We start from the raw sequence: 16857 nt of genomic DNA, 5'->3' as shown, positions 1-16857 counted from the left end.
CAACAATATTAAATAAACACAGACAGTACACAGTTGCACAGCCATTTACTTTTGTATTGTGCTGAAACAACTCAGTTTTTTACAGTGCACATGCAGCGCGTCAAATCTTCCATAAACTTTATTACGCTTCATATAGAGATAATACATGCGATTACATTTATCTCCTGCAGACTCACCCTGAATTACTGTATTGTAGAACCATGATGTGAATCTGTATGTGTTTATAGCGTCTTGTTCCCTGTGTGCATGAGTGTGTGGTTTCATTACAGAAAATAAACCACAGCACCAACTAGTGGCCCAACATGCAAACGTCTTCAGCGTTGTTATTTCCGTGATTTCCGTGTAAATGAGAAACTTTTCTAAAATGCCAAAAAACAATGCATTTTCACTGAAAATTTTGATTTGCAAATAGAGACATTATGTTTTTTTTCTTTTTCTATCTAGTCTTTGTTAAAATTAACACCCCAAAACTTAAGAAAGAAATTGTTCCAAAAGAAAAGAAAAGAAGAAAAGAAAAAGATCTGCATTTTTAACATACAGCTTTCAAAATAAGCGCTTTACACATGTCTTCATTATTACTATTTTAAAATGAGTCTCTTTGAGCTAAAGAGGACAAGGTAAAAGCTGTGCAACAAATGAATGAATGAAGAATGACCTCAAAGTAGAAACACATTATTCATTACCCGTCATTATAAAGTTGCAATAAACACCTGAAAACTTTCCATATCTTGTATCAATGGACATATTCATTTGGGAGAGACAGACATCTTGCTTATGTTTTTTGTTTAGTTTTTCTTCGTGTCAGAGACTATCTGAGCGAGTTTTGACCATGTAAGTAGAAGGAAGTAAAAATACTTTGTCTTTAAACTATAGAAGGTCAATATAGAAATCATGTTCCTCTCTGGCTGCCAGCGGAGGAGAACATGGCAACAACACACATGAAGGTATGTCTTCCACACACACACACACACACACACACACACACACACACACACACACACACACACACACACACACACACACACACACACACACACACACACACACACACACACACACACACACACACACACACACACACACACACACACACACACACACACACACCTTCACTCATTAAATAAGCAGAGCATTCAGGCCTGGCTCATTCATCTGGCTCAGTTAAAATGACACTTCTCATCCTCTTCTCGCTGCCCACATGCCTCCTGCTCCTGGCAAACCTGACGACAATTTATTGTTCTCATCCGAGCATTTAAATTCAGCACATACACAACGGGAACAGGGGCAGAGAGACAGAAGACGCCACCAGGGAGCGTGGAAAGCTGACTGGAAATTAATCATCATAAATCTTACAGTGGGGAACGTTGTTAGTGCAATCATGTTTGATTAAATTGGAATTTTTGAACCACAGAAATAAATACACCGGGATTTGGAAATCATTACAGAGGACAATGATACTGACAAATTGGACAATATGGCTCATTAGAAGTATAGCGCTGTGTATTACCAGGCTGGTATAATTGTATAAATTAGAGGCAACAAGGAAAGTAGAGGAGAGGAGCGGAGAGTAGATGGGAGCGGTAAATCCTTCCGACACCTTCATGATGGAGAGCAGGCAGGTGACTCCGTATCAGACGGAGACAGCTCTGCAATGCATAACCTCAGCCTTTCTGTAGCCGAACACCGAGGCAGTGCCCCGAGATAAACAGTCACGTGACCTGGATTAACCTGATTTATATTCAGAGCCGCATCTTTACGCTTAAATATAATGCTGTTCCAACAAAGTGATGGTTCGGGGGAAAAAACAAACCTGTGTGTGTGTGTGTGTGTGTGTGTGTGTGTGTGTGTGTGTGTGTGCGTGTGCGTGTGCGTGTGCAAGTACTAGTTAAGAGTCGAGCCAGACTTCACCTCATGTCGGTTGTTGACCAATTATTATTATTATTATTATTATTATTATTATTATTTTTTTTTTTTGTTGGCTCTAAATTCTTGCCAGGATGCATTTATAATATAAGTGATGAGGACTTAATCCAGGTCCCGGTTCTGTGTAAATAAACACATTAACTCAAGCAACGAGGAGGATTTAGGAGGCTTAGACAAGACTTATTTTTAGGGAAAGTCTTTTCTCGTCCCTTTGGGAGATAATATACTCTCTTCTTTATTTTATAGACTAGAATTTTACAGCTTCAGGGAGATGTCTGGGAAGCTATCCAACTGTACTGTACTGCATGAAATTGAGTATTTTGAGAACTATACCGTCCATATATCCTTATTTATCCTGTGTGGTAGTTGCATAACGGAGGCATGAATTATGTGTTGTGCGAAGCATTCGGACAGTACAGATGTGCTCTTATGCAGGTGAAATCAGGACCGCGGTCAGAGAGGCAGAATTGAAGTCCTCGGTCATGGAAAATATGAGGGAAAATTCAAGCCAAGCTCAGATGTGAATGGTATTTAAATGTCTGCTGTGGTAAAACTGCACCTTCACTGGCTCCCCCTCTCAATGCGCAATCCCAAATTAGGAATTCATAACACCGAGAACCGAGGAAACACTATTCATATACTTTAATGAATATAAAAAAATGAAATACAAATAGCACACAGACATTTCCTGGTCTCCTGCCACCCGTGCGTCCAAGAATGGTGAAGTGTTTCCACGTGTAAGCAAAGTTCACCAAGACGTTCAACTAACTTTTAGGTTTCTTTTTTCAGAAGTGAAGGTTCTGAAAGGTTTTTAATAGAGTGCAGGGCTTTGTATGTCGTTCACTCCTCAGCACAGTACTGGACTCTCCTTTTCTCACTGCTGAAACTGTTTTTCTGACTTTTGTGTCGCTGTTGAGATTACATCAGAATGTGAAAACAACCAGGAAGCTGAGAAATTCAGAGTTAATAAACGACATGCCTCAGGGATGAGTTCATGTAAATTCTCCAATTCTTGAAATAGTTTTTTGGAACCATTCATATCCTCCATTACTGAGTTTGGCTAATCACTGAAGTGAATGTCACCCTGTAAGAGTGAGAGGGTGGGAAGTAGGTCTCACAAAAAAGAGAAATGAAAAAAGCACCAACTGTTCTTTAAAGTTCAGGATAAAAATTTTTTGAGCTGAAAATGCCTCCAGATGAAAGGCTTTGATAAGGTTAATTGGGCATTTTAGCTCAGTTTTAGAAATTGCTCAATGCTCATTTTAGATATGATTCTTGATTACACTACAATGTTTTCAAAACAATGTCTGTTGACATGGAAAGGCTGAAAATTATGTAGTTTTTATATTGGGCCACTAGTGGGTGCTGTTCGATGTTTTTGTAATGAAACCACACACATTCAGCAGAGAACAATACGCTCTAAACATTAACAATGGGAGTATGCAGACATTTGCATGGACAAACGACCAACTTGGATTATTATTACGGTGACTGTCACCGATAAAACTCCCAAGTTCCAGGAAAATATGAACTCAGAGTCATGACACTTGTGCAGGCCGCCATTGTTGTTATTGTCCATCTCCTCGCACATGTGCAAAAAAACTATTTACCATGGCCGTGGTACTCATGGGCAGTCGCAGCAATTCCGTAAAGTGAAAATGTTGTGTAAACGGAGCCTAAGATACTTAAGCTTTGTTTCCACTGCACAGAATGTGCCGGTACGGAATGGTACGGTTTGGTACGGTTCAGTACGGTTCGGGTATTTGTATAAACAAAACAAAAAAAAGTGTTCTGTGCTGGTCGTGCCATGTTTACTGTCGCATGATGATTTAACATACCTGCACCATTACGTAGCCGTTCACAACCCCGACTACATTTTAAACGCACTCTCTGCGGTGGGATCACGCAGCAGAGTTGGGTCTGGGTACGCTTTGCCATACCATACCGAACATACTGCACAGAGGAAATGAGGCTTTACAAACACCTTTCTCACCAAATGGACCATTTGACAGCATTTTGGTGATCCACTGCATATTTGTCAACTTACTGCATTTGAATTATACTCATATGACAACACTCAAATCAAGTGAGTATTTTTCAATCCAACAAGCATATAACAGATACTACTACCGTTTCAGAGAGTTTGGGTAAGAAACATTCATATCCTATTGATGCATTTGTATTCACTCAAAGCTTGTTTGCCTGAACAGAAAGTGGATGGAAAGGTGTTTCCTCACTCAGGTGTTTTCTGCTGGATTTATTTACTGTGGAGTTTCTCTTACATATTAGCATCTCAAGTAATTACACGCAGAAACTTAAGAAGAACCCACTTTTCTTATGGTGTTTTGCTTGTTTCATTGATATGGACAGACACGAGTAGGTGTGTAATTGAAAATGTCACTTTTAATTTTCAGGGAAGAAAATTAATTGCAGGAGCTCCAGTGCTCTCATAATGACACCACACTAAACAGGAAAAGGCTATTGAAACGCCAATACAGTCAAACAAAGGTGTGTGTGAGACCACGCTGGTATTCCTGCTGTTGTGGGGACACGCATGTTGACTTACACTGTGGGGACGTCACCTCAATGTCAACCAATGCATTTTAGACAAAACAGTTTAAGGGGAGATTCCAGGATTAGTGCAAGGATTTAAAAAAAAGAATTATAGTCACGGTAATTTGTGAATAATTATGCAAATGTTCTCAGAAGTGACATAAACATGTATTTGTGTGTGAGATCAACAACAGGACAGACAGCTGTAATGAGTTTGTCTTCATCCTCTGCCCTTTGAGAGTATCAGCAGATTTATTCTCTACAGAACTAATCCGATACAGCTAATTATTTGCTTCCTCATAGCTTTTTAAAAAAAGAGGGTAATTATTTATTGACTGTCTCGGCACTAACTGATGTCGTCTGCAAACAGACAGATCACATTGAGGATTTCCTCTGTTGTCTTGTTTCACAAATCAAAGTCTCTGATTCCGGATCTTTGGCACTTTGTAGCTTCAGTTTGAGAAAACAATTCACAGAACAATATTCCAGAATTAAACTTTTTAAAAGTATAGAGTTGAAGACGAAACACTACTTTTCTGTGTTGTGTTGCATTCAGGGCTCTAAGTATCCAACCAAGTTACCACATGGGCTAAATTGACTTTAAACGGACCCTTAAAGTAATATCAGAAGTAATTTGGCAATTTGGCTAAAGCAATTTTATATTCATTAGTTTTATTCTCCACCCAAATATGTCCCGTGGGCCAAAACGGACCTGCAAGAGGCTCCAATCCAGCCAAACCATAAAGCAAATGGTAAACATTGAGAAGAAAACAGATTATTTTAGATTAGAGCAGAGTAGCAGACACAACACAACACAGAGACCTGAGCTGAGATATCAGTGATGCTGCCATGAAAGCTCGTTGCTATCAAACTATGCTCAATGCCATGCTGTCAGGGTGAGTTTTACTGTTCATGTAAACAGGACAATCGGAATTCTTCAATCAGATTGAGCAACAATGTCAGCTTGTGTTAGCCCTTTGACGATCTCCTACTGCCCTGGCTGATATACAGTCCAACAATCGTAGTCTGGAATAAACAAATCGAGAAGATGCACAATGATGCTGTTGAATACATCTATTAGACTGAACCAACAACCTGAGGATAATTTATAGTTTCAAAAAAAAGTTTGAGTGTCTGCAGACCTTCCCCAATGAGCCCACGTCTTTTTAACTTCATTACTCCGAGCTGTTGTTGTTAGAGTAACTCAGAATCGTTTTTTTTTTTAATCCTTCCAGTCAATGTCTAATTTATTTTATTGTTTTTATTGTGTACTGTTAATCTGATGTGTGTGTGTCTGGTTGTTCTTTTTAAGTGTTTAATAATGCGTCTGTGTGTGTGTGTTTGTGTGGATGCTTTTGTGTTGCTTTGTGTGTTCCAGGCACATACAGAGACAATACTAAAGCACACACACACACACACACACACACACACACACACACACACACACACACACACACACACACACACACACACACACACACACACACACACACACACACACACACACACACACACACACACACACACACACACTTGAGAAGGATTTAAAACTTTTCCCACACACACTTTTCCTTATGGCCTTTGATGTGAGCACATACACACTTGCACACACACACTTGCACACGCACACTTGCACACGCACACATGCGCAGAGAAATGCACACTTAAAGCCTTCAACACATACTCTTTCTCACACACACACACACGCGCATGCAGACTCACTATACAGCGAGCTGCTAAAAAAATGATTCATCTCAATTTATGTTCCAACACCTGTACATCATGTCAGCACGGGACATTTGTGGTCATTTTTGTAGCCCTGTGGTTATACACACATGCTGTCAAGCCAAGTAATTATGCCGATTCATTAATATTTATCTATTACTCGAACCAAAAAAATGTAACACATGACAATAAGGATACTCTTCCAAACGTCCACCAGTTACAGCTGCAACTTTAATGCAGTTTTATTTGAAATTCAATGAGCTAAAATGCAGCCTCAAAGAAAACTACTTCTCCATGGTATGTACAAACTGAGAAAGGTCGGTATATGTGAACACATTCCTTTTCACTTTAACATCGTACGCATTCTTTGACAGCACATAGAAAGTTAAATTGAGGTTCCAGAAGACATAACACTCTGACCACTGCTAAATGGATCATCAGTGTTATTCCTTCACCTCTTAGTGGAGAATCTGTCCTCAAAGAACAAATGGTGACGTGTAGCAATTTCAGTGAGTTTGTGAAAGGCTAAATAACTACATGACCGAGCATCTCACAAAGTGCAGCTCTTCTGGGATGTTCACTGTCTGCAGTGTTCACAATCTAGCGAAAGTTGAGCAAGGAGAGAAATCTAGTGAATTGGTGACAGGATCGTGGACATGCAGTGGTCATTGATGGACACATGTAACCTCCAGGATCTACTGCTCGGTGCAATAAACCACGGCACAACATACCAGGTGAGAGGCTGTATGTCTCGATGTGACCGTTCAGACAGGAAAAACTGATTCACACTATGTTTTCCAGATGTTAAGCTAACGTGAACACAACAGGGTGCTCAATGCTACTCCTTAATGTAATAACTTATTAGATTACTGATCAAATATTATTATGAAAATGGATCAAATATCTGATTACCACATTGGCAAGTTATCATAAATTTAGCTTTATTGTACTTTATTGTGCAAAAGTTGTTGAATTATTGACAGGTACGGTATCACATTATTGATTGTTACAAATGTGGAGTATTTCATTCTACAATGAAAGAATGAATGAATTTGCCTTGTATTTTCATACAGTATATTTATATTGTTTGTCCTGTTTTACTCCTCTTCTATTCTTGGTACATTATAGTGTGTTTTCATGAATGTAAAGTATTTTGAGTTACTATAGCTTAAAGTCCTATATGAACACATATTGACTGATTCTGGTTGTATTTGAACTTAAAACTCACTGATTTTCCATCAAGCAAAATCAAGGCACAGCACTTCTTAGGGCTGCTTCTTTCAGTCACATAGAAACACTTTGGTTGAGTTTTGCGTGCTCGTGTCTCACCTGCAGTCTTGGCGTGGGTTGGCCACGTATCCCGGATACGCCCCATCTGTGATGTCGCGACACATTTTGCTGTCCCTGTCCGAAGGCAGCAGCGTCCCTGCTCGCACCATCAGACCCAGACAGTGGTCGAACGTGTTCCTCTCCTCCGGGCCGTCCTCTGTGAAGTAACAGTGGCCGAGCGTGTCGTAGCCCACCACGTTCTTAACCTGGGGGGGGGGGGCACACAGCTGGAATCATTGCCTGCTTGTCATTTGATGTAGAGCACAGGACTGAATTGACTGTGATAGCCTGGACTATTTCTTATATGTCTTTGTTGAGTATGTCAACACAACGATGTCATGTCAGGAATGGAAATTGAGTTTAACACTGTAATTGGAAAGATTGCCATGAAGGCTGCTCAAGAGATTTTTTACCAAAAAAGTTATTTATATGTTCACAGTTTGGTTCCACACGGTGTTAATAACACACTTTCTAGCCAAAGCTCTTTGTACAAAAATGAGACGAGATCTAACAACTGAACGACTCCAACCAGTTATTTCTGGCATTACTGTCTACTGGATGAAGAAAAGACTGATCAAGAGTTCTATACAAGGCAAAAAATGCAAAGTTTGATACATAATCAGCCTTAAAAAAAGAATTACCACCTAAAACCATCTTTGATTAAACATGAGCACAAAATGTTAAAAAAAAAAGTGTTTAAAGTGTTCCAGTAACATGTGTGATGACAGTATATTAGTAGGAACTGCATGTATGTGGGGAGGGGGAAGACTTGGAGAGAAGGACCACTGGAGTAACTAAAGTTTTATAGTTGACAGTCACCATAATAACGATCCAACGGAGTCCGTGTATTCCCATTGCTAACGTTTATAGCGTATAGCGCTCTGCTGCATTTGTGTTACATTACAAAAACAAACAACATCACCAACCAGAAGCCCAAAATGAAAACTACATTGTTTTCGGCATTTCTGCCGTTTTCGTGTACACAGACGTAATCTTCAGGGAGTGAATGCAAAACTGTTCTGAAACAAAATGCAGAAATGACGTGTTTTCACTTGCAATGTTGTCGTGTAAACGGGGCTCAAAAAGATGCAACACAACAGCACTGAGGGGATTTTTTCTCATGGCAAACAGGAGTACAGTGAAATAGCAACTGAACTGCACTGAAGGACGATGCAAACGCAGACAGACCGACTGGAATTATTGTATAACTCATATCTAAATAGAAAACAGCCGTAGAGAGAGAATTCATAGTGAGCGATCACAATATAAAACGTCATTCACAACCACACTTGAGCACGAACGGTTTTGGACTGACCAGCAGTCCATTGGAACCGTGGATGGTGACGCAGCGGGAGAAGGAGTGGTGGATGGACAGATCGCTGACGAACGAGGGCGGGTCGTAGCCTCCTCTGCGGTCAACATCCCCGTTCATGTGGAAGTGGACTGGATAGTGTCCCATCGTCTGCTGGCCCATGTGCTGGAGCTCCACGCCGGAGACGTGGACCGCCTTGAAGCCTCGCTCCACCTGAACGGAACGACACAAAGGTTTTCCTATGAAGAACAACGAGTCTTTGACAAAACTCGCTTAGTGTGCTTCAGTGTAATATGAGGGAACATTTGCAGAATGTGCAACAAAAGGTAATAATCATGTTCATCTCGCATTGTGTCTGCCAAGTCTTTGAAATGTTTGTGGCCTTCCTGGACGAGCCCACGTCTTCTTAACTTCATTAATCCAAGCTGTAATTGTTACTTTGAGTAACTCAGAATTGTTTTTTAATCTTTCCAGTCAATGTATTATTTATTTTATTGTTTTTTTTATGGTGTTCTGTTTATCTGATGAGTGTGTGTGTTATAAAATTGTCATTTGCGGTTTCCTACCGCACGCACGCACGCACGTTTTAATTTTCTTTTTTCTTTCAACATTTTGTCCTTTTATTTATTCAATACAAGGACTCGAATAGTGTTAAAAGACTCACAGTCTGCTTGTGTTGCCAAAGCTTATTTGTAAGAACACCAGGGTATGAAAGTGACTAAAAGAGTTACTCACGACACAATCAGGAGAGAAACGCACGACTACGAGAACGAGGAGAAAAAAACTCAAAGCAGATGAAAGAGGTAGAAAAACATCATTTAAGCTGCAGGGAATGAGTAAGAGAGAGGTGGTTGTAGTGATGATGAATAAAAACAAAGAATAAAAAGACTTGTTGAAGACATTTAGGAGAATCAGAAGACGGGGCAGAATCATCAATGAACGAAAGACATTAAAGAGCCCAGATGAAAAGAAGCTTTGTTGCGAAGAATCAGAGCCCCTGTTGAACCGAACCCACGGCGCTTTCAGAGATTCACACTGAAGATTGAAGCCTTTTTGTCAACGAAAAAAAACCTCCTTGTTTTTAGGCTTAAGAGTTGAAATGCAAAGTGAGAAAAACAAAGAGCTCTCCACTCAGCTTGTGCCGGGATAATAATAGAGGGGACGTGGCTTTTTAACACAACAGTGGATGTGCAGCTTTTAACAAGGAAGTGTGCTCTGAGGCATTCATTTTGAATGGCTTCGCTGGAGTCTCACTGGGGCTTTTCTCTCTCTCTCTCTTTCTGTGTGTGTGTGTGTGTGTGTGTGTGTGTGTGTGTGTGTGTGTGTGTGTGTGTGTGTGTGTGTGTGTGTGTGTGTGTGTGTGTGCTGCACACACACCCATGCATGAGAAAAATGTGACATGAGACTGTGATGGAAATTTATAATAGAATATGATAGCTTGCCCTGGGGAGAGAGAAGCATGAAGGCAGCAGGAATAAAAAAAAGAAAAAAAAAACCCACAGTCTCTCTCTCTCTCTCTCTCTCTCTCTCTCTCTCTCTCTCTCTCTCTCTCTCTCTCTCTCTCTCTCTCTCTCTCTCTCTCTCTCTCTCTCTCTCTCTCTCTCTCTCTCTCTCTCTCTCTCTCTCTCTCTCTCTCTCTCTCTCTCTCTCTCTCTCTCTCTCTCTCTCTCTCTCTCTCTCTCTCTCTCTCTCTCTCTCTCTCTCTCTCTCTCTCCGCTGCCTTGTTTCCTCCGGACGACACGCTCACAGATACGCCACTGGTTCTAGGGAACGGTTTCATGTGATGTGGTGTACCCTTTAATCATACATTAGCTTTGCTGATTTTCATTTGTCTAAGTTTTTTTTGCGAAAACGGCAACAACATCCAAGAAGCATGCACGATTTTCCCTCAGACAGTTTACTGGGTCTGCAGTAAAGCAGCCTGGGCGGATTAGTGGGTCAACACACAAGTTTTCCAGAATTTTGAACATCTCAAACAGACTGCAAAATTTTGATTTGACCACTAGGGGAGCTCTTTACCCAGAATCATCTGGTTGATCAGTTCAGGCGATCAGGATTACTAGACAGATGTAGAAATGTGTCTAAACAAGTTATTCTACCTAAATAGGAACGAGACTTCTATATTTCTGAGTTCCAGCTCCATGCGACCAAATGTTTTATAAAGATGTGAATAGTGTAATAAAAATCCACTGTGATCTGTAATTTGTAAAGCACATGGAGAACTGAGGCACGATATTGTTGAAATCACAGTTCTTCTATTGAATTTTCAGGTTTTTTGTAAAAGAAGAGTTCATTAAAATTGAAGTTCTTAATGATTTATTGATTCTTTGTTGCACTGAAACAGACAGAGATTTTTAGTGTCGTAGCTATTTATAATTGTATTATTTACTGGTGCGGCCCACTTTGTGCTGTATGTGGCCGCTGAAGTGAAATGAGTTTGACACCCCTGGTCCAACCGGATAATTGTTCAATAACGAAAGTGAGCTTGTTAAGTTCTTAATTTCTAATTGATCAATTTTTTTTTTAAAAGTGATAAAATATAAAGAATTGTGACACCATATTTAATCACAATACATATAAAACGAATGATGAAAGATACAATGTGGACATGAACTCATCAAGTGGTGCTGAATAGGAGTTTAGATGCTCTTACAGAAACACAGTGGAGAAATATTTCCCATTAGGACACTTTACAGACAATTTTGTTTAGTTTCATACTTGCCCCACAGCATTTCTCATAAACATACTCAGTCAAAACAGCAGCGTACCTTCAGATGTCCCCCAAAAGTATCAAACTGGAAGAACTTGCAGGCCTCATTCCCGTAGCAGCCGGGCTGCATCTCTCCACGGACCAGGATGTTCCGACTCAGCAGGCCCACCTCCGCCCTCACGTCCACGCCGTCCACCTCCTCGCCCATGTGGATGAACTGGGCCTTCCCTGCACATACACATAGAAAGCGTTTTTTATCAGGCACAAAAGGACACATAGAAGATCCAAATTCCTGATGAGACACTTTTCTGCAGGGTTTTGACAAAAGATTAGAATATTATTGAACATTTGATTGAGCATGATCACCATCATTCCTCTCACACACCTCAGTCAGTGTTGTCAAAATAAAGCCCATGGGCCAAAGCAGGTCAGCACGAGGCTCCAATCCGGCCAAACCAGCAAGCAAATTGTAAAAACTTCAAAGGAAACATTGATTTACAACAAATCTCTTAAGAGTAGCGAACACAACCCAACACTGAGATCTGAGCTGAGGTATCAATGTGAAATCCAACTACCTCATTGCTATCAACCGAGCCTCAAAGCCATGCTGAGCGTTTCAAAAAGTTGCAATAAAAATGAGGTGTATCACTGCATGAACATTAAAAACAAGATTAAAACAAAATTATCTGAAAATGTGTTATTTATTCCTGCTTCGAAGTATGGCTGACAGCCATGGCAACATAGAGATCCAGCTATTCCCTTTTTCAATACATTTTCACCAGCACCTTGTATGGATTTTCATGCAAAATGCAAGAAATTGTCAAGTCTTTCCATACAAGTCCTGACTGAGCAGCTGATATCCTAGAACTCTTGTGCACATTGTGCATATGGCAGGAAAACACCAAAATAAGTCACAGTGTGTTCATTACTGTGCATTGTCAAACTGAATAAACCTTCTTTTTTTTTTAAACTACATAAACAATGTTTATGTGGGTTAGATTAGCTGAAGAGTTCAACATCGGCAAACTGAAAAACAAAGACAAAATACAGACATGTTTTTGCCTTGTCATTTGTTTGCAGACATGAATTCCACGGACTTTTCCACTGAACGGCGAGTGATCCCCATTCTCACCAGAAACCAAGCAAACCCCAGCTTGCCGTGCGTCTGCTGTGCGGTTGTGCAGACGTTTCAAATAACTGCCATGCAGGACATAATGGCGCAGCTGAGTCAGAGTTTGCAGCGTGCCTCTTAAAAGCAGAGTGAGCAGGGCTCCACTTATAATTAGGGTGAGCACACGGAGGCACCTCCAACACACACGCCTTGTGTGAGAAAGAAAGGAAAGCTGACCCTGAGGTGGAGTTCAACACCCAGACAGCCAAAGTTGGAAAGATAAACACTTCTCCACCTCCGCCCTGCGACTGCAATCTAACTCTGACCTGTGGTTCACATGAATACACCAGGAAAATACTGAGCTCTTTCATTTGACACGTAAAATCGTGAAGCGTTGCTCATTTTTGTAAATTTTCCGTTTAAATAAAGGAATGAAGGATTATCTTATCTTATCTGATTTCTCAGAACAGAAATAGGATGGAATTCACTAATCATATCAGTCGAACCGATTCAGTTGTATTTAAATATTAGATAAAAATGGGGAAAACAGTTCAACTGGATCTTGATCGGGCCGGATTAATAAATGGCTCTTGATAGATCTGTGCAATGTGAGAAGGTAAGACAGTAAGACTGGTTGGGTTTATATTGAAATGGGTAAGTTTTATCTTGTGTTCGGGCATGAAAATGCCTGTCAGATCTGGCAACCCTGCAAACAATGCAGTCAACAGCAAGTGATCAATGTTAGGGATGATGGATGCAGGCAGAGCCTTTTGAATGTGTTAAACAAGAGGCTGTTTGAGATCTTCTGAAGTGTATCCACACATGCAACCTTGGTTTCACCCTCTCCGTCCATCGTGCTGAACAGCTTCAGTGTTATGCATTTAGCAGCGTGCAGCTATACTTGGAAGGACAATTAACACCCTAGAGAGAGACGGCAAGAGCGTGAAGAACAAAGATAATCCCATGGAGAGCAAAGACAAGAGGAAAGGAAGAGCAGAATAACAGTAAGTTGACGGATGTGGCAGAAAACGATAACTGCTCTGTTTCACAGGTTGTCCACTCCTCCCACTCCTCAACAACACAAATGTGCTCAATGGGAAATAACAATGTGATGCCAGAGAGAGGGAAAAAAATGGAATCAAAGAAATATTCGAGTGTGAAATCCAAGAGACCGAAGATCACACACCCACACCTACTTAATCTCCGTTCTCCTCCCACCTCCTCCGCCAGCACTTCTACGACTTGCAGAGCACAAATGAACACTTTCATTCCCACTTAGCTTTAAAACCTCCTACAACACAGGCCTCTAAGACGTCCCGATTTAGATGCGATTTCACTACAAAGACTATTCTAAGCCCATCGCAGGTGCTCTTGTCAAGAGGTTATTTTTCTTTTTTTTAACGTGTCGTGCATATTTTCACTTTATATTATCAGTGTTTCAAACAACTGGCAACAGTCAGATTTGTCTCTTGTGCCACATCCAACGGTTTTCCTCAACATATCGGCAGGATAAGTGGCAGCAGTAAAACAGCCACTGTGCTGGACTGTTGTGGTAAAATGAAAGCTGTTCTTTACAGGCAGGGTTCTGTATTTATAGGTCATGCTATGGCTATGGACTTTGGGTAGAGCTACTCATTCACGCTGAGGCCGTGTCTATAGGACGACATTGTTGGCCAAAGAGCTTCTAGAGTGCAACAGCACCAAATCGTTGGATAACAAGCAAACTCCTGCATCTAGGCTTTTCTGTGTGTACCTGTAATCGTGTTTAAAATAATTCTGTCTGATCGTGAAGTCATCTCCAGTTGACAGTGGCTGTGTAAACTGAGGCCCTGCCCAAAGCCTTCCGCACTGCATCCATACGACACCAGGAAAACTACTCATGATGATGTAGTACATATGCCAAGCCTAAAAGTGGCCGTGTTACACGGCCACAGTGAAATACACCAAAAATGGAGAAGAAGACGTGGAGAATGCAAAAATGAAGAAACCGACAAATGTAACATCTGGCCTTCTTAAACTGACTAGCATCTGTAGATTCTGCAGCACGACCTGGTGCGTCGTCCGCCATTGTTGTTGTAATTGGGTCGAGAGGTGGGGTGATGACATCATTGTTTTTAGCAAAGGTGCATCTTGTCTATCCACATGTCAATGCCGAGGTGGGATGGATGCTCGGGCCTCTCCTCTGACCAAATCCCAAGTGGACTGAGAGGTAACGAAGACGTCGTTTGACCTCACTGTATCAGATCCTGCTCCCAGGATTCTTTTAAAAACGGTTATTCCCACTGTGAGAACTTAACGGGAGCAGAAATGTTTCAGGTGTGTCACCACTTTATTTTGGAAATATTCCGCTGGATTTGGGACCGACAGATCGGATTACTGTGGGAAATTCAAACCTTTCTTAAAAAAAACTACGAAAAAAAGGAGTATAAATCACTGTGTCTGTTTAAAAAATCGATGTACTGCAGTTTCTCTTAACCCTTTCACTTCCTGCACAGTTGTTTGGTAGAGAAACTCTTGAGTCACTATTTTGCATTAAAAAGGTCCTGATTAAAGCAGCTGATGTTGGCAAAGTATCTTTCAAAAAGTACATGTGATGTTTGGTTTGTTTTTTTTTTAATCGAAGTAAAAAAAAAATTTATTACAGAAAAGAGAAAACAGCAAAGAAACAAAGTATTTTATGGTTGTTGTTTTTTACTGCCTGCAATTTTTTAGAAAAAGCACCAGTTTTAAGACACTTTCCCAGTTTTTAATTCTAGGGAATTTATATAGGTTATAGATTAAGACAACAATTATGTCTCATTTGATGAAATACAAGAAGGACATAAAACATGTGAAACTACACAAAGGAAAAATTACATCTCTATGTTTGTGCATTTCAATTTCTGAAAATCTTGCTTAATGTACGTAATAGATACATTTTCCTATCAATGGTTTGCATTGTGTTGATGAGCCGAATGATGAAGGGTTGAGTTGAAAGTACTTGACTTTTGTTGGCTGCTCTCTTTCAGGTCTCAATCAAGGTCATACCTGGTTAAACGACTGCTAACTAAATGATTGAAATGACCAGGTCTTATCTGCCAACACTGGACCACATTCATGTTGTTGTGACTGAATAAAAACGGATCCCAGGCTCCATCTGTTGTGACATGAGTTGTGCACATTAATGCTTTATGTCCGCCCCGGGTTGCAAAATTAGCTAATACAGTTTTTGTGCATTTTAAAGAGGTTCATCGTTTGTCTGGAACGATCAGTACCCAGAGGATATTTCCCAGATGTCAGTGTTCTGGTGCAGACCAAACACGAGGAATACAACCTATCTTATTCTTTTTTTTTTTTTTTAACTACTTCAAAACATTTATTTTTCTATTTTCCACTCTCATTATCATTTATATCATTTCGAGCAGTTGAGAGTTCAACATGCAACATGCAGGCGCAACTTGTGGGACCCAAACTGGTAAACAGCCGAGGGCGATCCGTCTCGGTGTGTCCCCGACGTCCATTTCCCAGCTTTCAGTTACAAACAATTAAAACAACACACCCTCCCTGTTTGCGCATAACCTCCAACCCTTTAGGGGATAGACTTGATTATCAGTGCGTGTTGGAAAACGCCGCCGCAAAGTGGCACACAAGCAGGAATTAATGAAACGGATTACAGTCACGCAGAGATTGACAGGAGCTCAGAGGAAAAGCCTCCAGCTCCGGCTAGGATTTCCAGTCTGGATGGCAAAACATCGGGTGACGTCTAAGATGCCATGAAAAGCAGAGGCGAAAGGTGGAGGGAGGGAAGCTGCTGAGAGCTGATCTTCGATTGCAGCCAGGCAGAGCGACGGGGGAAAAAAAAGAAAAAGAAAAGAGATTTGAAACTGTACCCCGGACCTCAAAATCCAGAGCAAAAAGAATACAAACTTTTTTTGCTGCGTGCCTCGGTGTTGGGAAGCGACAGCTATGAGAGGAATTGTCACAACATGTTACTGTTGACTTTCGGCCGCTGCAAGCACGCAGGAGTCTTCAAATAGAGAACCACAAAGGCCATTTGAACTTACAGAGGAGAACAGCGAGGGCTGACAAGGCTGACCTGAAGAACTGCGCTCATTGTGTGCATGATGTGGTGAGACTGAAAGAAATACGGTCTTTTTGTGTACCAGGGCATATCAGTGTGCACCCTAGTGTGCGAATGTGTGTGCCGGCATGAAT

At 40.9% G+C, this 16857-nt stretch overlaps 1 protein-coding gene across 2 annotated transcripts in view; it reads right to left on the bottom strand.

Moving 5' to 3' along the window:
- The window catches only part of cemip (cell migration inducing hyaluronidase 1), a 211604-nt gene that overhangs the window by 43023 nt on the left and 151724 nt on the right, over nt 1-16857 (bottom strand). For both annotated transcript variants that reach the window (XM_080493578.1, XM_080493577.1), the window contains 3 exons: nt 11611-11780; nt 8846-9055; nt 7531-7736 (listed from right to left, as the gene is read on the bottom strand). In XM_080493578.1, the coding sequence (XP_080349704.1) occupies nt 7531-7736; nt 8846-9055; nt 11611-11780 (586 nt within the window). The remainder of the gene's footprint in view (nt 1-7530; nt 7737-8845; nt 9056-11610; nt 11781-16857) is intronic.

This window comes from Lipophrys pholis (genome assembly GCF_963383615.2).
Source record: "Lipophrys pholis genome assembly, chromosome: 2".
Lineage (NCBI taxonomy): Eukaryota > Metazoa > Chordata > Actinopteri > Blenniiformes > Blenniidae > Lipophrys > Lipophrys pholis.
This window is presented reverse-complemented; position numbering and strand designations above follow the sequence as displayed.